The following is a 24,634-nucleotide window of genomic DNA, read 5'->3' as shown; positions in this document are numbered from 1 at the left end:
AAAGGTGACTTAGGATGACTTAAGGTGTAGAGTGAAGTCTTGGCACAAAGACTAAGAGGCCAAAGAGCAGATTATGAAAGAGAGCTAGGAGTTCACATCATGATCCTGCCTGCTCCAAAGCAAATATGCCATAGCATTGCTGTTTGACTTTACTTATCTTTGGTGCTAAGGACAGAGCTTCACACATGTTAAGCAAGTGCCCCACTTCTGAGCCACAAACCCACCAACACTTAAGAGTTTTATTTATTTTTAAGTTTTAAAATGATCTTTTAAGTGTATGTGTGCTTTGCCTGCATATATGTCTGTGTACCATGTGTGTGCAGTGCCAGGTAAGACCAAAAGAGGGTGTTGGATCCTCTGGGACTAGTGCTATAGGCGACTGATCATGCGCCACTATCCAGGGTAGGGAATTGAACCCAGATCCCCTAGAAGAGCAGCCACAGGCTTCGCACTGCTAACATCCAAGGAAGATAATGGCAAGACAGTTCCCTTCCTGTGAACTTGGGAGAAGTGGGCTCATGGAGTGTGCCCACAGCTCTGGTATAAACTATCTCCTATAAGGGACTTCTAGAACCTGCTGAAGGAGAGTTACCTATTGAGTGTTTAGTGAGCTACCTCTAGCCCTAGACATTGGCTCTCCACACTCAGCCTCCTTCTCTTAGCTTCAGAATTATCTCAATATACTAACTTCAGGTTTTTGTTTATTTTTCTCAGTTCCACCTGTCTGGTAACTTCAGACCTGGGGGTCTCAGTCCCCTTGGCCGGCTATCAAGCGAACATTCTCCCTCACTCTTCCCTTTTAAAATCACATTGGCAAGAAGGCAAGATGACAGAACCCAGCCAGAGACTTAGGGGAGAACAGGGGTTCAGGCTTCAGATAGCTGCATGCTTTCATTACACAGAAACTCCCTGAAGAACAGAGACTGGAGTCCATCCTGAGGACTTTTTCGTAAGGCAAAGTTGTTGCTTAATCTGGGTCCCAGTCAGCCTGTGGGAAGTGTGTAGGTGATGGTGAGATGCGCCCTTGCAGAAGTACAGAGAGCATTATGCAAGACGTGCAAACAGTGGGCATGGAGTGAGCACTTGGGAAGCATGGCTACAATCTGCTTGCTGGCTGAAAGACAACCTTCGAGCCTACAAACCATCCAGACGCCTGGAGAAAGGGACTTAGGGGCAGGGAACAAGACCACCACCCATGGCTAAGCACGCTCCTAGCACACACCAACTTCACTAGCAGGTGATCCATTGTGATCTTTGCTTAAAAACAAAACGGATCAGCTGGGCGGTGGTGGCGCACGCCTTTAATCCCAGCACTTGGGAGGCAGAAGCAGGCGGATCTCTGTGAGTTCGAGACCAGCCTGGTCTACAAGAGCTAGTTCCAGGACAGGCTCCAAAGCCACAGAGAAACCCTGTCTCGAAAAACCAAAAAAAAAAAAAAAACCCAAAAAAAAAAACCAAAAAAAAAAAAAACGGGTCAGGGAGATGGTTCACTTGCTGACAAGTTTAACAACCTGAGTTCAACCCCAATGATCCACATAACAAGTTACAGGCTACCCAGGACTGTCCACAGTGAGACCATGTCAGAAAAAAAGAATCTGTTAAATTTATTTGATAATTTCATACATGTACACCATGCAATTTTGGGTCTTTTTGAGACAGGGTTTCTCTGTGTAGCCCTAGCTGTCCTGGAATGCACTCTGTAGATCAGGCTGACTTTGAACACTCAAGAGATCCACCTGCCGCTGCTTCTGGAACGCTAGGATGAAAGGCGTGCACCACCAACTGGCATAACATGCATTCTCACTAATTTTACCCATGTCCTCTCTTCTCCCCCTCCCCCTCTACCTTCTCCACCCCCAGTATGACCCATTTTTCACACTCATATCTTCTGTTTTGTTGTGTGACCCTCTGAGCCTAACCAAGGCCATCTGTGTGACCATGGGGTTGGAACTATCCACTGGAGACTGACCAGCTTCTTGGTAGGTCTACAACAGAAGATACTGACTCTCCATCTCCCAGAGTCTATCCATAGCCAGAAGGCCCCGCGAGCCTCTTCTACAACAGAAGATACTGACTCTCCATCTCCCAGAGTCTATCCATAGCCAGAAGGCACCGCGAGCCTCTTCTATAACAGAAGATACTGACTCTCCATCTCCCAGAGTCTATCTATAGCCAGAAGGCCCTGCGAGCCTCTTCTGTATCCGTGATTGGCTGCTAACAGGCCATTCTTATACAGGCCTGGTGCAGGGAGATGCTGGGAATTTATGATTGCAATGGCCGTGTCATGCCCAGAAGATGGTATTTTACAGCCCTTCTCCCTGTCTTTCGGCTTTTACATTCTTTTCACCCCTAAACTTTAGAGGGGAAGGCATAAATGTCTTACTTAGGGCTGACCATTCAACTGTCACTTAGTCTAGGTACTTGAAACCGCTCAACTTTTGAACCATTGTGTGAGCTACGAAGCTATAACTAGAGCTAGTGGCACAGCGACACTCGGTGGACAAATGTAGAACTACATGCTAGTCCCATGTGAGTATTGGGATCCCAACATTGAGCCATGCTGGAGCAGAGAATGTTCCAAGGGCCCAGGTTCTCTGTTACCTAGTTAGGTCTAGTCAAACCTTCCTTAGCGAGTTCAATAAACACCTGGGAAAGGTCACACTGAATTCTGTGAGTGGGTATAGCTATTCCTTCTTCACAGCCACGTCCTTTCTGCTCACAGCCTAAGAGGAAACTGGGACATTTGTTCTCCTTAAAGAACAGAAGGAAGGGGACATGTTATTTTAGTTGGGACTAGCATGTATGAGGCCCTAGGTCAGACTCTGGCACCAGAAGGAAAAAATGGACAAAAGAAAAACAAGTGTGTGTGCCACACGCCTATTATAAGGCTGGGTGGTAGCAAGTTCAAGACCAGCCTGAGTTACAGAAAATCCTGTCTCAAAGTAGCAGGAGCAGAGACGACTAGCCAGAGTGTCAGCAAGTTTCCATGTGCTCGGTCTAGCTCCCTGGGAGTTATGATTTGCAGAGAGTGCTTAGCAATCTTGTATTTCTTCTCAGTAGACTGACTGAAAACAGCTAGAAAAAATATGGAGAGCTCTTCTAGCTTGGATACAGAGTGTCCCCACAGCTCATTTATTTGAACTCACTTGGTCCCAGCTGCTGCTGGTGTGGAGGGAAGCTGTAGAAACTGGGAAGGGCGGATGTCTGTGGGGTGGGACTTGAAGTTTATAGTTTAGCCTGCCCCTGTTCTCTCTGATTCCTGGTCCATAGCGATGTGAGCAAGCCACCTCATACGGCAGCTGCCACAGCCTCAAGCTGTTCCAAACCATGAGCCAAAACAAATCCTCCTTTAAGGTGGCCACAACAGGAAAAGAATTCATACACTGCCAAAGAAAAATCACCTTTAAATCATTTACGATAATAAAAGTTCTTTCAAATAGAGTCCACAGGAAAATTAATACATTTGCAAGATTTTTTTTCCACTCTCGAATTTCCATTTTATTTTATTTGAGACAGGTTCTGTAGCCCAGGCTGGTCTTACTTGCTCTCCTGCTCCAAATACTGTGATTCTCTACTGCAGCAGAAATACAGAGGAGGCTACAGAGAGCACCCTGCTGTTTGTGCTAGACCAAGAACCAGTGTACACCTCAGCATTAAGGTGAGAAGCTACTGGGGCTGGAGGTGGCTGGGGGTGTAGCTCAGTGGTAGAGCTCCTGTTTGGCACAGGTGAGGCACTGGGTTCCATGCCCAGCATTTAAGGAGGAGGAGGAAGGAGAAGGAGATGGCTCAGCAGGGAAAGGTGCTTAGTGGCTAAGAGCACTGGTTGCTCTTCCATAGGACCTGAGTTCAATTCCCAGCACCCACATGGTGGCTCACAACCACCTGTAATGGGATCTGATGTATCTTTCTGTTGTGCAGACCTACAGGAAGACAGAGCACTCATATAGAATAAATCTTTAAAAAAGAATTTCAATTATAATTGTACTGAATCTACGATCTTTTCCCAGGGATCACAAACTCTATAACATTTGGAGGCCCCAGCAAGATCTCTGGGAGACCGAAGACTGGGGACCAGAATAGGCCCCAAAGGGAGAAAGTCTAAAGTGGACTTCATAGGCCCCGGGGAGCCCAGACTACAGCCACCCCAAACATGCAAACTGAAAGTAAGAACTGACAGCCAATATGCTTCTGAGGCTGAGATTGATTGCTGAGTTGCTCTGTTCTGTTTGGAGTCTGGGCATTTGGAGAGGCAAAAGGTAAGACTGCGGACCCAGGTTCTGGGGCGGATTTTACCGTCCTGATTCTGGTGAATGAGTGAAGATGGCCACCACATGTCTTAGCTCACCTGGTCTTCTCTGACTGTGTGTCATACTGTCCCTTCCCACTGTTCCCTGCTGTCTGTTGCATTTGTGCTTTTAAGCGTTGCTGCAGAGATGGGAATCGAACTGAACATAGCCAAGTTTCCTCTGAACTGCACGTTACAACATTTTCAGGATTTCCAGAGGCAGACTGCTCCTGGCTGTCCTCTGTGCCAGCTCTCCTCGGAGCTTGCTTCCTCTAGCTTGCTCTGTCGCTGTTGCCCTTACTAGCTTGCTGCAGCCCGCTGTTTAAGTCCCGCAGGTACAGCAGGCACTTCTCCGTGCCTCTCGTTTGCAACCCTTTCCCCTGCTCTCCTCCTGAAAGATGTCTCTTTTCCTACTTATTCTATCTCCCAGCTGGCTCCTGTCTGTGACTGTGGAGCTTTGGCTGTCATCACTCCCTGTGTCTGCTGGGCTGGGGTGATGCAGGCATTCCAGACGCATAGCCCTCCCAGGCATAACCCCCTAGTCCACTGCCTCTTCCAACTGCAGTGCCGCAGCTACCCCACACCCACACCCAGAATTCCTTATCTCTAAGCCGTCTCTGTATTCTGCTTTTTTTCTGGTCTCTTCCGCCGATCACTCGGTTTGGTTTTGCAGGGATTCAGGTGTCATTTGGGTAGGGATAATTGTAGTGATATTTTGTTTGTTTTAACAAATAAAACTTGCCTGAAGATCAGAGTGTAGAGCTAAGCCACTAGAGGCCAGTGAGTGTTGGCACACACCTTTAATCCCAGGATTTGGGAGACAGAGGCAGAAGGACCTCTGTTAGTTCAAGGCCACCCTGGGCTGCACGAGATCGAATCTGTCTGAAAGGGAAACAAAGCTCACACAAAGGTGGACCCAGCACTTGGGAGTCATACCCCTTTAATCTTAGAGCTAGGGAGGTGGAGACAGGAGTGATATGGCTGGGTGGAGAGAGGAATATAAGGCAGGAGGAAACGGGCTCAGAGCAGTCTGAGGTTTGGTGAAGACAGCTGCAGTCTGAAGCAGTCTGAGGACAGGATCGCCCCTTAGGTCTGAGCACCCGTGAAGTCTCTCTAGTGGCTGCACTGCTTCTCTGATCTTTCAGCTTTCGCCCTCTAATATCTGACGCTGAGTTTTTATTATGAAGAACAATTAGAATTCATGCTACAGATAATATTATTAAAAAGCTGGCTCTGGAGTTGGGGTATGGCCTCCCTCCTCCGATCCAAACATGATTGTTCAAATATTTCCTCCAAAATATCTATGTAGGTTAGGAGGCCATCTGACTCTAGAACAGTGAGAAAAAACAAAACCGCTAAAATATATACAATATAAATATAAAATAGCCAAAATACAAACTTCCTGTACTTTAAGATTGTAAGCTTATTAGATATCATTAAAAGCCTATAAAGTAAAAATCGGTAAAGAAAACAAAAACAACCTGATGCCAACATTATCTGAGTTCCTATAAATATAACATTTTTATAGTTTTCTGTTTAATGACCTCCAGGTTACAGACACTTAAATTATTCTGAAGCTGAATAAATTTATAAGAAAAATTACTTACTAAGTGTTTCAGATTGTCTGCCTCTACCTGCAGACCCACAAACTGGTTATAAAGTAAAATGAAACCCTCTGTCTGAAATCTCTCAGTAATAACTCTAGATATGCCTGCTTAAAGCGATCAGACTTGGACTCACTTAAAGTTAATATTCCTTCCAAATAAAGGAGATAGGCATAGTAATGGAGCCTTCAATTGGAGGTCCAGTCATTCCTCCCAAGAAGTCCATGTAAATAGGCTGTCATTGCAGGAGGCCTCCTGTTCTGGAGAGACTACGGAATACAGGCAAAAGCTAAGAATAGGGAGGGAGACCCCCCCATGCAGCAAGGAGAAAGCTGTTCTACACACTAGGAAAAGGCTCAGACTTTGCTTCATACCCTTAGGAAAAAAATTCTCACAACAAATGGAAAGCTTCTTTGTTACTGTTATGTCTCATGTTATTTAATCTTGTAATCAAAAAGGATTTATATAAAAATTAGGATGGCTAAATGTAATTACAAATGCCTAGCTCTTTGACTCATTTTCCTTTTCTTAGTTCTTGTTTCCAAAAGAAAATGTTCCCCCATTCAAGGTCATAGATATTCAAAACTCTTTTTATTGGAATCTGTTAAAACCATTGCATGGGGATGGGGTAAGGGGGAGGGGGGCTCGTAAAATTTAGTTTAAAACTGTAACAAAAAACCTATACACAGGTAATCTTAATTTGCTACTGCATGCTTTTATATAACTCTAAATCAACTCTTGCTACCTCCTTTTTAGACTAAGGAAACAACAGATCTCCAAGATATTTTAGATTAGAATGGATTTTTATATGAATTCAGTTTAAAACTGTAACAAAAAAACCTATACACAGGTAATCTTAATTTGCTACTGCATGCTTTTATATAACTCTAAATCAACTCTTGTTACCTCCTTTTTAGACTAAGGAAACAACAGATCTCCAAGATATTTTAGATTAGAATGGATTTTTATATGAGTTTTGTCCTAAAAATATTAGATTAAAAACAACATATGCTTCCCCAACCATCACCAATGCCTGAGGCAGATGGGAGAGCTGGTCACAAGAGCGTAAGAAAAGACCCAGCACAGTAGAGTTAACCCTGTTGACAGAGGCAGGGGTGAGCCAGCTCTGAAGCAGTGAGCATGGAAGAGCTGTCCCCATTACTCCGCTGTCTTGAGGCAGCATAGGTGGGGGAAGAGGTCGCCCTGTAGTAGTCACGAGATTGGGAGAGCTGTCCACGCCTTCCACAAGCTGTAACACTTGGGAGAACAGGCCCTGCACCTCTCCTGGGCAACACAACAGAGCCAATCCTGTTGACAGAGGTGTGGGTGAACCAGCCCTGCAGTGGTAAGCATGGGAGAACTGTCCCCAGCACTTGTCTGTCACGCGGCAGTGTGGGCGGAGAAGAGCCCCCTCCTTCCCACCTCCATTCCCTACCACCTGCAACAGACAGGTGAGACAACCCTCCCACTTGCCAGTTGCAGCACTCCGGAAAGCAGGCCTGGCTCCTCACCTGGGCAGCACAGCAGAGCTGGCCGGGTAGTTGGAGATAAGTTGTGAGCAAGGAGGAGTTGTCCCCATTACCCATCTGACAAGTAACAACATGAGCTGAGAAGAGATGTGCCCCCACCTCATTAATGCCTGAGGCAGGTGCAGAAGCTAGCCCTGGGGTCGTAAGAGCAGGAGGGTTGACCCTGCCCCTCACCACTATAGCACTCAGGAGAGTGTGCCCTGGACCTCACCTGGGCAACACAGTAGAGCTGGCCTTGATGGCATAAGCGTGTGTGTGTGTGTGTGGGCAATCCTGAGGGCATGAAAACAGAACTGGCCCCATCCTCACTGGTTGCTACAAGGGTGAATTAGCTGGGGCAGTGCTGGAGAGCTCCCCCTAGTGGTGAGCACAGGGAAGAGCTGGCAGGCTGGCCAACACTATAGCTGCCCAGACCCAGACCCAGACCCAGGGTTATAAATTGGTCTGCCCCAGCATTCACCTCATCTGTGAGCTGCTGGAGCATGTGAAGGGGCCTGACCCGCACACCCACAGCTGCAGGATCCCCACAACACAGGGTAACAACAGGATATCCAAGAAGAGCCTCAATGGGGGCCCAGCATTGATAGTGTAGCAGAAACCAGAGAGCTCACACCAGACCAAAGACTCCTTGCGATGAACAATTGCAAGTAAAGATGTAAGGAGAAGGATTTACTCAGTGACTCACGGGGTCACACTGCAGCACCCATGACAAGATTTTTAATTTTTTTCCTTTTCCTTTTTTCTCTTAAATGTTGTTTTATCTGGGGAGGAGATTTGCAGGAGCAGAGGGTAAATGCAAAGGGACCAGGAAATGATGGAGATCAAGATGCATGATGTAAAAGACGCATTGAATAAATAAAAAGAAAGTTTTAAAAACACATGTGGTCAGATGTGGAGGGGCACACCTTTAATCCCAGCACTCAGGAGGCAGAAGCAGGCAGATCTCTGAGTTCAAGGCCAGCCTGGTCTACAAAGCAAGTTTCAGGACAGCCAGGACTAAACAGAAAAATCCTGTCTTGAAAAAAAAAATTCCCATGATAGAGAAAACTACTAGCTGTGAGCTCCTAGAAGCAACTCTAAGGTCTCTTCCAAATAAGAGAACGGGGCACAAATGACTCCACCTTAGTTGTGGTAATGTTAACTGTTGGTAAAGAACAGTTCCATGTCTCACCTGCCATCAGGACCCTATCCAAACTGTCTCTTTGCTTCCCAAGGCAGGCCAGTCTCCCAAGGCCCTCATCCACAAAACCTCAGACCTTCTGGGCCTGGCAGCTGAAGGAGCTACCCTGTGTGGAAATGAAACGCTGACTTCTGTCCTCTGTGACTGCCGAAGACTGATGCCCTCTGCCCCCAAAGACACCGTGAAGGAGCCGAGGGCAGCCTTCTAGGTAAGTCTCTGCCATTCTAATTGACACAGAAGCCATTTGGAGTATACTTCCTGCTCAAGTTTATCTTTCTTAGATCTCTTGACACTGATGGCTCACTGTAGCAGTGACTGCTCTCAGTAATTAACCATCTGTGTATTATGGTAAAAAAAATTAGGAAAAATGAAATTTATAAAGGTCTAGGGAAAGATTTAAGATGCACACTGTAAATGTCTAAGGATACAGAAGCTTAAATAAGTTATGAGGGTCTAAGAAAGTAATTTAAGGCATATAAAGGTCCAAGCATAAAGCTTAAGTAAGTTGTCTCTTTGCTTCCCAAGAAAGTCCGAGAAAGTGATTTAAGGTATGTAAGTGCAAGTTACAAAGATCTAGGAGAATGATTCAAGGTATATATAAAGCAATTAAAATGTTTCAGCTTTCTATCCCTCTTGCTATACTATTATTGTATAAAGACTTCAAAGGTTCAGAGTTTTTACATTAATCAATGGTGTTAAGGTTTTCCCCGAAGCTCCTTAACTTTCCCTCTGCTTCTAGTCTATATTTATCCCAGCAGATTCCAATCAAGTAAGGACCACAAACTGCTCCAAAGACAGTAGCCTCAGGTGGCTCTTTGAAACTAGCAAGCCCTGGACTTGCTGAAAGCAAGTAACGAGAACCAGATGCTCTGACAAAATTGCCTACCAAGTGGAGCCCCAGCTTCAGACCAGCATTCCAGACTGTCCCTCGCTAGCCCCAGGTGGTCCACAGAACCTGCACAGCAAACCAGATGTACCTTGTGCCTTCCTGGTCGTTGACTGGCATTCCAGCCTTCCTGGGCCCTGACAACAATGCCCGATTTCAGCTGAGAGGGAGTTACAGAGGAGACAACGTTGCCCCTTATCCTTAACCAAAGGCTGGGATGTTAGATCGAAAGGAAACATGTTCCCCTCTGCCAAGGGGGCCATTTTCCCAGCACTGCCAAAAATGACAAACAGTCATCTCTGGTGCCTATTAGACCAAAGTGTATGCTGTCCTCCAGGCTTCTTCAGTACTGCCGGCCCTGAGAGTTACATAAAGGAACACCCAAGATGGGGGCTATCCATCTTGGAACCCAGCAGCCATTTGTCTGAGTCCAGCCCCTGGAAGACAAGTTCTCAGTAACCTAGACTCAGTGATCCCCTTCAGAAACTGTACAGCCCTGACTCTCGACTTGTTAAGCTATGACTAAATGCCTTTTTGGCTTCTGTAACTTGCTTAGGTAGATACCCAAATATTGTTTGGGGTCACTTAACTTGGCAGAACAGACCAGTTTTTGCTTGCCTGCATAGACGTTGAAGGTCTTCTTGTGGTTTGCGCTTTAAAAATCCTTCCCTTGCCTCCCTTCTCATGGCAATCTCAAATTCAGCTCAGAGGTTGTTCGTCCTGCTAGTAGCTAATAAATAAATCTTTATTATAATTGGATTGAGTCTATGGTCTTTACTCAGGGATCACAAACTCCATCATTTTAGGATGCCCTGGGTTTCCTATCAAATGAGAATGAGGAGAGATAAATGTGTACCCAAATAAGGAGAGGGAGAAAAACCTCGGTAAAAGATATTTAATGTCAGAGGGACACTGTACATCTGGGCAGAGATGTCTGAAGACACAAGGCAGTAGATGTGACCTGCCAGCATTTGTGAGGCCTCCCGACAGGGGAAGCGACAGCAACAGTAGGTTTCCCGGTCTGTGCAAGAAGTATTTAACCCCCAGTCAGAACTCAGGCTGGCTCGTGGCTTTTTTGGTGGAGCAGGTTAAGAGACCATCTTTCTCTTGGATAAGGAGCTTGCGGCAGGAGCTGGTGACATTCACATCAGAACACAGATCCAGAGTCCAGGAAGGCACAGGTCCCTTACAGGTCACCTGTCAGAGGGACTTGAGACCTCTTCCCAATACTGAAAAAAGGAGCCTCCCTTTCCTGCAATTATGTACTCAAATGAGCAAAGAAGCAAGTGCTGGGACCCTTACTAAAGCTATCTCCACTCTGGGGAAGACCTGGGCCACCCCTGGGGTTGTCAGGTCTCCACCTCCCACAGGGCCTCTGGGTTTCCTGGCCAGGGTCATAGATCCTCATCTTCCCCAAAGGACTGCAGACCTGATACCAGCCCATCTCCTTCTTCTAATCCTTTCCTGGAGGCCATGTTGCAGAGACACTCTCAAGCCCGTGTCCTGAGAGTCCTGGCCAGGAGGCAGGGAAAAGCCCATTTCTCTCCCACTGGCTACAGAATACCAGCAAAGCCCAGTCCTCACAGAGGGCCAGCATCTCTTAAGTTCTTCCTCTCCCTTTTCTTCTCTTGCTTATTCATCAACCATCCACTCATTTGTACAAATATAAAATATATTTAGATAGATTTATATAATATAGACTTTTGGGAGGCAGAGAGGAGTGGGCTGGAGGCATGGGTGCCATCATTTACAGACATACTGGTCCACGATCTCAGTGCATTTTTTGCACCTGACAAAGCAACACCAGTGGAACCTGCAGTGGCAGCGCTCCACCTGGACGCTCTTGAAGCGGTCATAGCCGCGGCCACAGCACATGAGCTCACAGCCATCCATGCCCTCAGAGGTCTTGTTGCAGAGGCGGCCCTGGGTGCCCAGTGAGCCTGTGGTCTCATTGCGCAGGCAGTAGTCAGGGCTGGGGTCCACGTAGACCAGGTCCTCCGGGGTGGGCTGGTTGAAGCGGCTGTTAGCCAGCTCCAGCTTGCCCTGGCGGGTGACACGCATGGCCGCAGCACTGTCGTACTTCTCCTTCAGCCGGTCCCCCACCTTGCGGAACTCAGCCAGCTGGAGCCAGCAGGTCTTGAGGCTGCAGGACCCTGAGACGCCGTGGCATTTGCAGGCGACGTCAGCCATCTTATACACAGCCTGGGGGAGGAGAAAGACGAGTAAGAGGGAGAATCCTTCACAGGGTGGATTAAGTAGGTGGGGAGGAGAGGCGGGCCAGTGAACTCAGCAGCAAAAGAAGCCTCCCTGCCAAGCCTGACAACCTGGGATTGGTCCTTGGAGCTTACAAGACAGAAGGAGCAAACCAAATCCTACAGTACTCCCAAATACCCATCTTCAAAAAACTCTTTTTAAAATGTGTGTGTGTGTGTGTGTGTGTGTGTGTGTGTGTGTGTGTGTGTGTGAGAGAGAGAGAGAGAGAGAGAGAGAGAGAGAGAGAGAGAGAGAGAGAGAGAGAGAACACGTCCCTCGACCTCAGTGTTCACATCAATGCCGGAGGACTTTTGGGTAGTCAGTTCTTGACGTTACCTTGTTTTGAGGCAGGATCTCTCTTGTCTCATTCTCTCATAAGATTATTCTGTGCATGCGGAGGTCAGAGGGCATCTCTCAAGACTTAGCTCCCTTCTTCTACCTTTACATGGGTTCCAGGGCTCACATTTGGGTGCCTTTACCTACTTGAGCCGCCTTGCTGGCCCCTCTCATTTCTGCAGCTCCCCCACATACTCCAGGCTAGCTGACCCACACACTGCCGGGAGATTCTCCAGGCTGTTTCCCACATTGCTACAGGAGTGCAGGGGTTACGGGTGTGTACTCCTGCATGGAGCTTTTACTGAGGTTCTGGGGACCCTAATGGGTTTATTAGACTTGGGCAGCAATTGCTTCTACCCACCGACTGAGCTACTTCCCGCCCACCTCCCACCCCACCCCATTTTCTTTTAGTGGATTCTTGTTCTGTTGTGCAGGCTGTTCCCAAACTTTGAGGCTCGAGTGATCTTGCCAGTCTCCCAAGCAGCTGTAACTACAGATGTGAGCCGTTGGTCCTGGCTCAAACTTTCTATGTTGATCCAATTTTCAAATAGATACAACCCAACAAAATATGTCTAGCCTTTGCACAATATGGAGCACAAGTCAGAAAAGAAAGGATTCAGTTGTGTTCTATGCTGTCCCGGCCTGGTTCAGCCCAAAGTCCTCCCAGATCCTACTAAATTCCTCTCAAACGGAATGGCTCCTGTTCTAGGGCTGGCATTAGGTTAGCATGCGCGTCCTGGGCTCTGCAGACAGGTCCCCTACCCATCCCTCACTCTCGGCTGGGAGAGACTGGGAGTATGGGGTAAGGTTAAACCTAGCCATGGGAGCATGGTGGTGAGCCTACCCGTATGAGCATTTGTTCCAGAACAAATCGACTTCGGAAGTCACTGAACCTTGACTCTGTGGAGTGGGCTTAAGCGTGAGCTACTTCAAACTCAAGATTATAAAGCAGAGTCGAGCAGAGAGCTGGGCACTAAGAACTTTTCAGGACATTTTCCTGGCCACAGCGGTTGTCACCAACAGAATCGGGGCTCATTTCTCCAGGGTTTCCCTTAGATTTCTTTTCAAGAGTTCCCGGACTGTGTCTTTATTCAGTGCGGAGCAGAGACTACCACAGGAGCCAGAAGCAGCAGCCATTAGCAGCAGCTCTTGGACTAGTTAGGAGGTTGTTTTCCTAATAGGGAATTATTCCCAGGACTTTTCAGTGGAGAAACTGAATCTCTCCAGAGAGTCTTGGGAACCCATCAGGCCCATGCAGAAGGGAGCTACCATAATCACTTCTCGTAGCCTAGGTTGGCTTAGCACAGAAGAGGAGGGAGACCTTCCCCCAAGGTGAAAGGCAGGAGCACTTGGCCCAACAGCTACCAAGGACACCTCCCACCCCCCACTCCCATCAGGAACTTCACAGACTCTGCAGTTACCTTCTGGTCCAAATCACACTCCTGAGTTCTAGCCTGCCTCTCTCTAGATATGGTCTTTTGCTTATGGAGGGAGCAGCATTTGATGACGTGGAAAGGGAAGCATTAAGGGTCTGCGACTGTGTACACAGTAGCTGCTGAGCCACCAGGGAGCAGGATAAATATCTCTCTAAAGGGAATAAATCCCGGGGGAAGGGCAGAGGAGGGAGGAACCAGCTCACAGATACGGATAGGATACCCCCCCCCCCCCACGCACAAGCCTGAGAAAGAATGCTATCCTCCTTCACTATGTAGAAATTCGGCCAGTCCTTGCTCTAGAGGAAGACACTGCAGACATTGTAACAGCTGCTCTTTTGTGAAGAAAGAGAAGGGAGTGTTAACGCGGGGCTGGGGATGGAGTTCAGGGTAGAAGACTTGTCTACCTTGTGTAACACCTTCAGTTTGATCCCCAGAGTCACAGAAGGTGACAAAATGCTTTAAAAATGTTTTGGTCCCAGTTAGTAGTGTGTTAGTCACACCTATAATCCCAGCACTCTGGGGGGGGGGGGGTAAAGGAGGAGGACTGCCATGAGTTTGTGGCTAGCCTGGGCTACCCAGAGAGCCCCTGTGTCATTCTTAACACTCCCTCCCCATTTTTTATTTTTAAGATTTGGGCTTGCTGACTAATGCCTGTAATCCTAGCACCCAAAAGGCAGAGGCAGGATGGCTGCTGTGGGTTCGAGGCCAGCCTGGGCTACAGAGGCAGTTCCAGGCTTGCTAGCGCTGCACACAGTGAGACCCTGTTGCAGGTAAGTGTTGCTGTTTTCATGTTTTGCTGTTGTTTATTTTTTGTGCCCCTCCAAATATCAAGGTCCCAGGCCACACCCATCTCATAGTACCGTACTTGGTACATGATAGGTACGTCACTAGCGAGACACAGGCTTCCACGCTCCCTCCCTGAAGTCCTTTTTCTTTTTTTTTAAGGTAGGGTTTCACTATGTAGCCCCGGTTGTCCTAGAACTTGCTCTGTATACCACATTGGCCTTGAACTCACAGAGATCCACCTCCCTCTGCCATTTGAGTGCTGGGATTAAAGGCATCTGCCACTGTTGCCCAGCAGGCCTTTTTATCTGCAAAGACCTCCTTGTGTGCTTGAGCAGTACCAGCTTGCTGCGCTTGCCCCTGTGTCCACAGGAAGCTGCCAGGTTGCTTATGGGCCCAGAGAGGCTTCTGCCACAGCACATGGGGCTTCTGCTGTTGGACAAGATGGCAGACAGCAGGCAGTCTGTTGCTGCTCTCGCTTACTCTGGTCTTAAAGTACTAGTCTGGGCTCTTTTCAACCCTGCCACTGTGCAATGCTCCACGGAGAAGTCTTTGTGCAGATGAGGAGGTGAGAGCCAGACCTAATACCGTCGTCCCAGGTGCTGATTGATGGTTGGCGCTCCTTGGACATGGATTAGAGAAAACAGAAGGACAAGCATTCCCACCCTGGAGCAGCCTGTGGCAGAGAGACAAAGGGCTGAGGAAGAGGTGTGCTTGCGGTCTGGGGGAAGGAGCTAAAGCCTGGGAGCCAGACAGAGGAAGGCAGCAGAGAAGGGGCCAGGACAAACAAATGATTAAGGGCAATAAAACAAGGAGACAGCAAGAGTAGGGTCAAGCTGTGAAGGGAAGGGAGGCGATGTCTCCCCTCTACCTTCAGTACAGATCAGAATGCCGCCTAGTTCCTGGCACTGCGACAGTGCTGGGTATGAGCTCAGAGCGGACTGACACAGAGCCCCCTCCCTCCTTCTGTGAAGCAGACCTCTTTCTTAACCATTAGGAGGCTACACAGAAACTGCTCTTGTATCGTGTGTTGGACCGTGCGAAGCCCAGTGAAGGGTGTCCCAAGAACCACAGCCAGCAAAGCTGTTTTTGAGGTCTCACCCAGCTTGGCCGTGAACTAGGCTCAAGCGATCATCCTGCCTCAGCCTCCTTTGTACCTGAGATTATAGATGTCTTATCTTGAAAGAGGCCATTCAAGAGCTAAAGAGACAGGCGATGGGCCACCATGGGGCAGCTGTTCTCAGAAGTGCCATTTAAGGAATCTGCAAGGAGTAAGGGAGCAGAGCTGCCATGGTGCAGCCCCCAGAGGTTGTAGGGGCAACGGGGGAGGATGGGGAACAACGGGCAACACCCAGGTATGCATTGCTGTGGCGAGTTACCCATGTTTTATCTTCTACTAAACCTGAAGCTTTGAAGACAGTTGTTTCCTCATCCTCACTTCAGCCTAAAACCTCCCAGTCCAGAGTGCATCCACCATTCATTACCCCTGAATGTGTTTGGGCTGTGGCTCTGTATCTGCTCATAGCAACTCCTCAGAGTCAGCCCCAGGCTCATCTGATGCTGTAACAACAACAAATCCAAGGCTAGGTTTAATGACCGAAACATCTAATCATCATGAGGAGGGTTGGCCAAGACAAAACACTGCTGTGGGATAATGCTCTGTACACTGTAAAGATTTGTGATTCATATTGGTTTAATAAAACACTGATTGGCCAGTAGCCAGGCAGGAAGGATAGGCGGGACTAGAAGAATTCTGGGAGGAGGAAAGGCAGAGAGTCAGTCACCAGTCAGATGCAGAGTTAACAAGATGAGAATGCCTTCCTGAGAAAAGGAATCAAGCCTCGTGGCTAAACATAGACAAGAATTATGGGTGAATTTAAGTCATAAGAACTAGTTAGTAATAAGCCTGAGCAATAGGACAAGCAATTTAATATAAGCCTCTGTGTGTTTATTTGGGACTGGATGGCTGCGAGACTGGGCAGGACAGAAACTTCTGTCTATAATAAAACACTGCACCTCAGTCTTGAAGGAATTGAAGTCCCTCTGAAGAGATAAAGTTAGAAACATGACAGTCAGGAGCCAGGTGCTATAATAGGCACCTGTAGGTAGTCCCAGCTCCTGAGAAACTGAGGCAGAAGGATGTCTTGAGCTCAGGAGTTTGAGATCAGCCTGGGCAACAAGAGCTTGTTTTAAAAAACAAATACAAGCCAGCCAGTGGTGGCCTATATCTTTATCCCGGCACTCAGGAGGTAGAGGCAGTCAGATCTCCGAGTTTGAGACCAGCCTGACCTACAGAGCAAGTTCCGAGACAGCCACAGCTATATACAGAGAAACCCTGTCATGAAAACCCATCCATCCATCCAACCAACCAACCAACCAAACAAACAAACAAACAAAAACAAAACAAAACCCAGCACTCAGGAGGCAGAGGCAGTGGATCTCTTGAGTTTGAGGCCAGCCTGGTCTACACTGTGCATTCTAGGCCAGACAGAACTAAAATGAGATCCTATCCCAAAACAAACCACACCCAACCAAGAAACAAAGCTACTCCTCCACACCCCGAAAGAAAGACAATCACAGTAGAAGTGGTGCACAAGGAAAGGGAGCAGCTCAGTGACAAGGGTATACATCCACACCCTTAGCTCCTTGGCAGTGGTCAGGAGGACAGATGGCTTACCCGGCGGCCAGCCTCGTTGTTCTGCAGGTTCATGAGGGCTCGGCCCTGCTCCTCTGATCCCTTGGCAAAGTTCTTCTCACGCTCTCGGGCGTCTACAAACTCTTTGGCAAAGCGGTAGCCGTACTCCACATTGTCCCCACAGCCACCCCACAGCCAGTCTCGTGGCAGGTCCTTGGGCCTCGCCGTCCGGCTGCAGCCACAGGTGGACAGCTCACCCTCTCGGCAAGCGCGGCTGATGGCATTCACCACCCCGGCAGCACTCACTGCATAGGTGAAGGCAGTCTCCCGGCTACCTGCAGCAGGGGATAACAGACGGTAAGCAGGTCACTGTCCTCCGCTGATGGCCTCTCCCTCCCTCTGCTTGCTTGTGGCTTACCGTGTGGGAAGCAGTGTCTCAGGAGATGCCTGCCCTCTCCATAGCACTCCTTGCCATGGGCTGACCTTGGCCCATTCTGACTTCTGCCTCTTGGTCCCAGCTCTACTCTATGAAACCCTCCAGGCCTGGTCAACACTCAATCACTGTGCCTCACAGGACCCTAACAGTCACTCCTGGAGGAGCTGTAAGCAGAGGGGGAATGGGCTTCCTGCAACTTAGGGACCATTCAAGAGTAACAGAATGAGACCGAAGAGGAAATTAAGAGATTAATAGAGCAAGTCCGCACCCAAACAAGAATGGCTTCTCCTTCAGATACCATTTCTCTCCCATCCATAAGCTACACATCTGTGTGTCTGTCCTCTTCGTGGCTGCTGCTGTCTAGTGAGACCCTGGCAGGGGCCAGGAATAGAAGGTGACAGACAACAGTCCTACATTTCCAGCTCTCTTCCTTGGCCTCATGATGTCCATCAACTCAAGAGCACTGGGGAGCCACACCTGAAGTCTCAGCCCCCAGTAATCTCCGATAGAGTCCCAACTATGTTCCTCTTTATGGCTACAGCAATCCACTTTAAAACTTCCACAGTATACGTAGTGGCCCACGCCTTTAATCCCAGCACTTAGGAAGCAGAGGCAGGTGGATCTCTGTGATTTTGAAGTCTAGACAGTGAGTTTCAGAACACCCAGAGCTATCTGGGAAAAAAAAACAGCCTCCCACGGTGCATGCTCTGTTGCACTGGGGATGAGAATATTAACAGCCTCGAATGGTGGATGAGAGTGTTAACAACCTCCCACGATGCACGCTCTGTTGCATGGTGGATGGGAATGTTAACAGCCTCCCTTGGTGCATGCTCTGTTGCATGGTGGATGGAAATATTAACAGCCTCCCACGGTGCATGCTCTGTTGCACTGGGGATGGGAATGTTAACAACCTCCCACGAGAGCCTCGGCAGTTTGGATGCTCACCTAACTAGATCTGGAAGGATGTGGGTGGTCCTTGGACTTCCCACAGGGCAGGGAACCCTGATTGCTCTTGGGGCTGATGAGGGAGGAGGACTTGATTGGGGGAGGGGGAGGGAAATGGGAGGCGGTGGCGGGGAGGAGGCAGAAATCTTTAATAAATAAATAAATAACCTCCCACGATGCATGCTCTGTTGCATGGTGGATGGGAATGTTAACAGCCTCCCACGTTGCATGCTGTTGCATTGGGGATGGGAATGTTATTGGGTGCAGATGCTTTGGAAACCAGCCTGGCAGCAACTGAAAATGTTAGCAGAGTTCCCAGATGACCCAGCAATTCCATTCCTAAAAATATGCCCAATGGAAACAGAGATATGCATCCAAATGTTTCTCCGTGGATGCTCATTGCAGCATGATTCATAATGACCACAAGAAAAGAAAGAGAAAGAATGAAAGAACCCAATTATCTATCAATGGATGGATAAAAACAATGTGCCATTAGCCATACGGTGAAATAGTAACAGGAATGAAGTACCAACATATGTCACAACATGGATAAAACTTTAAATAATTGCATCAAGGGAAGAGGCCATTTATTGTTTGATCCTATTTATAGGGATGTTCAGAATGGGAAAAATCCACAGGAATTAGCTGTAGCCCAGAGCCAGGGGTGGGGGTTAGACAGTGACAGTTAAGGGACGGTACAAATGCTGGACTCAGTGGCTACATACTCTGAAGACCACTAAATGTACACCGTGCATTGTATGTGACAGGAATGATATCCCCGTACAGCTGCTTTAACAAATAACAGAAGACACTGGTGTGGGACACTGAGAGAAGAGGCTCTTGGCAGGCCACCGATTCTTCCTGGCCTTGATACTGTACCAGGCAGAATGATCTGCTCTCCTTTGTGACTCCCAAGTCTTCACACTGGGAGGGTGAAGAGGCAGAAGCCTGTAGTCAATTAACAGGTATGAAGGCTGCGGAGATGGCGCCACAGTTAAAAATATTTGCTGCTCTTGCAGAAGGCTGGAGTTTGGTTCCCAGCACCCAGGTCAAGAGGCTCCAATGCCCTCCTCTGGCTTCTGCATGCACACACATAGGCGCACATACGTGCATACAAATGATACAATGAATCTGAGAGGGAAGTCTGGAGTGATCCCTACTTCTTGATTACCTTGGCGCCACACAGCGGTGTCAGAAATCAGAACCACACGGAGTGAATCAGTTTTCCACAGTTAATGATCAGCTCTGGCTGTTTATGAACAGGAACACCCCTTGGAGCCTCCACCCCTTTGATTGACGCCTGCCCCAGTGCTCACTGTAGCAGTGAATATTGGGATAGTAAGATAGTCCAAGAAACTCTTTGAATTTTAAATTGTGCATATCTTCATAGGGAAATGTGCATATGCGTGTAGTACCTGTGGAGGCCAGAAGAGGGTGCTGGATCTCCTGGAACTAAAGTCAAAGGCAGTTATGAGCAGTCTGATAATGTAGGTACTGGGAGCTGAACTCGGGTCCTCTGGAAGAGTATTATGTGCTCTTAACGAAGCAGGCTGGGCCCTGTTCTGAGTGAGTCATGCCTGAGAAGTCTTCCAGAAATGCTCCCAAGCCCTGACACACCCTGGGGCAGGACAGAGCCTCCTCAGCCCAGGGTCCCTTTCCCTTCTCTACAAGCATTATCTCCCGGCATTCCTCAGAAAAATAGCTGGTCTTTCAAAGCACCTATTCATCTTTTTTCCTTTCTCTTTATAAACGATTCTATCACTAGAAAGTTCCTTCTCATATGAAACCAAAATACGCCTCCTTGTAATGTCTGCCTGCTGGAACGGCACTTCCTAATCCTCTATCCATTTGACAGCTCTCCAGTGTTTGAAAACAAGAAACATGCCTTTTCTGTGTTCCTTTCCCAAGCTGCATATGTCTGATTTCTTTTACCCTCCTTTGGCAAATATGCTTCTCAGAGTCCAACCGGCCCTCTCCAAATGCCTCCTGAAACCATGCATCCATCTCTGAATGTAATACACCAAGCTGACTTCTGGCTATGGCATCTGAAAGTGTCCGCCAGCACACTGGACTCATTCTGCCTCTGCTGGAAGGGTGTGTGGCCAGACTCTGAGAGTTTGCAGTGTTAACTGCATGGGATAGCACCTGGGTCTTGGGTAAGAGAGTATTGCATGGAAATCTATAACAGGTTAAATAAGCAGTGTGTGCGTGTGTATTGCTGCGGGGAGGGGGCACAATCTAGACGTGAAGCAGTCACAGACTAAAGTAAAGCCAAACCACCCCAGTGATACAAGGCCAGCATGCCACAGCCACAGGGAAACTCAACCGGTCAGCCCTTCGCTTCCTCAGCTGTCCCATTGCTCCCGCGGAGGCTTTGGAAGCCAGGCTGACTCTTCTGAGCCGCTCTGCTGCCCTCTGGTGATGACTTTTGCTGCAGCATCAAGAAGAGGGGAGTCTAGTGATAACCTCCGGGGATCCTAGAAGGAGCTACCCTGGGCACAGGAGGAAGGACGGCTGCTTGCTCAGGTCAGGAGAGCCTTCAGGGAGGCTAGGAAAAGGAGTGGGAGAGCTGGGGGTGTGGTGGCACAAGCCTTTAATCCCAGCATTAGGGAGGCTGAGGTGGGCTGATCTCCATGAGTTCAAGCCCAGCCTGGTCTACATAGAGTTCTAGGACAACCAGGGCTATGTAGAGAGACCCTATCTCAAACAAACAAATAACAGCAATGAAAAAAGAAAACAAACAAAAGAAGAGTGGGGGAAATCAGACAGACCAAAGCGCTCCTGCTGGTAACTGAAACAGATCAAGCGAGAGGTACCTCCTCTGTGAGGTCTGCCCTGAGGCAGTCACCCTACGATGCAATCAGACTCACAGTGTCTATTCCTCATACCCCACCCCGTTGGAACACACAGGTGAGTGTGACATGTGCAGGTAGATGTGCATTCCCGCCAGGCCCCAGTCTACAGCTCTTATTCCCCGGACAATAAAATGGTGTTAGTCTTGTCTCAGAACAACCCAGGGCAGCTCTCCACCACACTCCCTCACAACCGTGTTCCTCAGGAACCAGCCACCTTGTTTTTGGAGACAAGATCTTTCACTGGGGCCTGATGCTCACAGGTCTGGCTAGGCTGGCTGCCAGCAAGTCCTAGGAATCTGCCTGTCTCTGCCTCTTTAACATTGGGGTTACAAGCATGTGTCACGGCACCCATCTTTCTATGGGGGTGCTGCAGATTGAATTTGGGTTCTCATGCCTTTTATGCGGGTGCTGGAGATCAAATTAGGTTCTCGTGTTTGCAAGACAAAGACGCCACTCCCCACCCGCACTGGTGTCATGGTCCCACCCAAAACTGCTTAGGCAGGATAGGTACTGTGCCAAAGAGTGCCAAGAGGGCTCCTCAAGAATTAGTAAGTAAACCCCACCAAAAGCCATGTCAGCTTTCTGGGAAAACTGCCCCTCACGCCATCGCGGACACAGGCACATTCCTACAGCCAGAGCTGATCCCAAAGGCAAAGGCAGAGGTCAAAGGAAACTTTCACTTTTCAATTTAAGGCTGGGGAAGATGTTTGGAGTAAGTGTGTGTGGGGGGGGGAGTTCGTTCTAATAGAATACTTTAAAATCTCTACCCACCCCCAAACATCCTGCTGGAACTAACCCTGCTTTAGGAAAGTCTCAGCACCAGCTAACTCCAGAATGCTGTAGTGAGAGGGAGCTGTCCAGGGAGAAGGCTGAGACAAGGCTACCAACACCTTCCTTTTATGGTCCTGGAGATGAGACCCAGCAGAATAGGGCCTGGTTTCTCAGTTTCTTGCCAGGGAGGGGAGGATGGCATTTCAAAAGGACCCAAGACAATTAGACGCAAATCACACCTCCATTTGGGCAATAGGCCAGCGGAGCTCTCACCAGCTGGGGGACAGGGGAGGGGGAAACGGATCCTGAGCAGAGGTCCTCTCATCTTCCTCTCCCACACTTTCACAAAGGGGAAAGCCAGGCCTGGATCCGGTTAATGACAGCTATTACCAACCTGGCACCAAGTTTTCACCTTCTGCTCAAGGGCTCAAGGGGAAGAAGGGAAAATCTTAGATGTCAAACATGCAGTTAGGGATTCTTTTTCCTCCCCTCTGTAAAGACTTCTGAAAAGGCCCTTCCAGCACTGAGAGACAAAGGCAGCCATGGCAGGCAGGCCTCTAATCCACTCCCTCCTTACTCAGACTTCCGTCTGTCTGTTCCCTCCCAGAGTGAGTCAGACAGCCCCGGGGTGAGTCTGACCTAGAGGAACGCAGGGTGATGCAGTTACTGCTGTGACTTGTGGGGCTCCGTCTTCCTCCTAACACGTTCCCAAGCCCGACAGGATGCACGAGGCTTCCATTCATGCTACCAATGGATCAGTCACCGGGGAGGAGACATGCCCCCGGGTGTGAAGACGAGGATCCTTTGACCAAGCCAAGCTCAAGTGGCCTCTTACCTATCTGCATGACTCTGCCAAAGACAGACGTGTTGTCCACAGTGCTGCAGTTCCACCGCCTCTGCCGGAACTGGTGCTGGCACTCCCTGATGCCCGTCTTGGCTCCCTCCCCGATGTAGGACATGTGCTCCTGATATAGCTGACACAGCTTTCTCTGGCCTGGGGAAAGCCCGGGAAGCTGGCTGCACACAGGCTGAGCACCAATGATGAACATCTCAGGTCTCTGCACCGGGTTCAGAGCTAGCGACCTACAAGCAATGCAGAAAGGGGGAAGGCCCGCAGTGAATGTGCCAGCTGCAGCTCTATGCATTCACGAAATCCCTCTCCACCAAGTCTCCAACATAAGAAGGGAACTTGAAGACAGAATGCATGCCTTCAAAGAATTTGGAGGGAAACTGAGGCACAAGCCCAAATGCTATGTGAGATACCATATGCCTCAGACAGTTGGAGATGGTAGGGTGTGGCTGTGCACCCCTTTAATCCCAGCCAAGCGAGAGGCAGATGAAGGTGGATCTCTGTGAGTTTGAGGCCAACCTGATCTGCACGGTACGATGACTTCCATCCAGGACAGTCACAGCTATATAGCAAGACCCTGAATCAAAAAGGCAAACAAAAAACCAAAAACAAAAACCAACACAAGACAAACAAACCAAAACACAACAAAAATTTGAACTGTCTTAAAGGATGAAGGCAGACAAAACAGGCTGAGTGGGGCAGCCATTCTCTGGGGGTTGAGAACAGAAGACGTGAGCTGTCGGTAGAGAGCACAGACCTCATTGAAGGAGGAAGAATATGAGCTTAGCCAAGTGCAGGGTGCATGACGGAAGGTCACTGATTCCCCTAATCAAATCTGCTCATGCCTTTAAGACAGAACACCCTACACGTGACTATGTACCCTAACCATTCTCTTCTCCCACCTCTCGGCAGCCCAGACCTCTGCTCATAGGCTTGGGGGCTGATTCGTCATTTGGCACATATCACAGATGAAGAGCTGAGTTAGATGAAGGACTTACAGACTTGCAGCTGAATAAAAGCCCGAGTTGGGCACAGACCGTGCCATTTCCATGTCTACTTGGCAAACACGGTGGTCTTACAAACACAAAATCGCCTACTTGGTTCTTTCTACAAGGCTCTCTTCCGACCTTCAAACTGATCTAGTAGGAATTTTACTGCATCTATTTCTACTAGCAAAAAAACCCCAAACAAACAAAAACCAAAAACACAGAGAGCTACAACACCACACCTATACATACACATACTTGTACACACACACACACACACACACACACACACACACACACACAAATATTTACAGACTTTTTTGTGATGGGGGGGTCTCACTGTGTTCTACAGGATGACCTTGTATTATTTGGGTTCAAGTGGTCTGTCTGACTCAGCCTTAATTAATAATGCAGGGCGGGGGGAGGCGTGGAGAGAGATAGATGGCTCAGAGGTTAAGACCACTCGATTGCTCTTCCAGAGGACTGGGGTTCAGTTCCCAGCACCCACATGGCTGCTGACAACTGTCTGCAGCTCCAGTTCCAGGGGACATAACACCCACGGCAAAAGCACCAATGAAAAAAATTTAAATAATGTGTGTGTTTCTAAGAATGGATTTCAGAGTCTCATTTATGCTATCGATATTTTTTGTTGGCTAAATAACAGTAAAAGCTATTTGTTACAATTCACAGACTGGGGGGGCACCTTCAGGAAGGGTTTTAGACAAGATCTAAGTGGGCGGGGAAATCACATGACCAAAGCCTACATTCTTTTCTTGAAGCCCTCAGCTCTGGGAGCTTGAGGGAGAAAATGAGCTCTTCCAGCCTTTCTGGGATGACAGAGGCCCTGGTATTCCTCAGATAAAG

The 24,634-nt window shown here is 48.5% G+C and overlaps 1 protein-coding gene and 1 long non-coding RNA gene across 2 annotated transcripts in view; one reads left to right on the top strand and one right to left on the bottom strand.

Moving 5' to 3' along the window:
• Window positions 1–8,635: 8,635 nt before the first annotated feature.
• On the top strand, window positions 8,636–10,243 carry LOC142856099 (uncharacterized). The gene is made up of 2 exons (XR_012911593.1): window positions 8,636–8,806; window positions 9,357–10,243. It is a non-coding gene; the product is annotated as an uncharacterized LOC142856099 (long non-coding RNA).
• A 122-nt stretch (window positions 10,244–10,365) lies between these two features.
• Window positions 10,366–24,634, bottom strand: part of Wnt5b (Wnt family member 5B) — a 110,051-nt gene continuing 95,782 nt past the window's right edge. Inside the window, exons 3-5 of the mRNA XM_075982975.1 lie at window positions 22,770–23,017; window positions 16,970–17,262; window positions 10,366–11,686 (exon numbers count right to left, since the gene is read on the bottom strand). Coding sequence (XP_075839090.1) covers window positions 11,228–11,686; window positions 16,970–17,262; window positions 22,770–23,017 — 1,000 coding nt within the window. The 3' untranslated portion in view covers window positions 10,366–11,227. The remainder of the gene's footprint in view (window positions 11,687–16,969; window positions 17,263–22,769; window positions 23,018–24,634) is intronic.

Source organism: Microtus pennsylvanicus, chromosome 8 (assembly GCF_037038515.1).
Source record: "Microtus pennsylvanicus isolate mMicPen1 chromosome 8, mMicPen1.hap1, whole genome shotgun sequence".
Classification (NCBI taxonomy): Eukaryota; Metazoa; Chordata; class Mammalia; order Rodentia; family Cricetidae; genus Microtus; species Microtus pennsylvanicus.
This window is presented reverse-complemented; position numbering and strand designations above follow the sequence as displayed.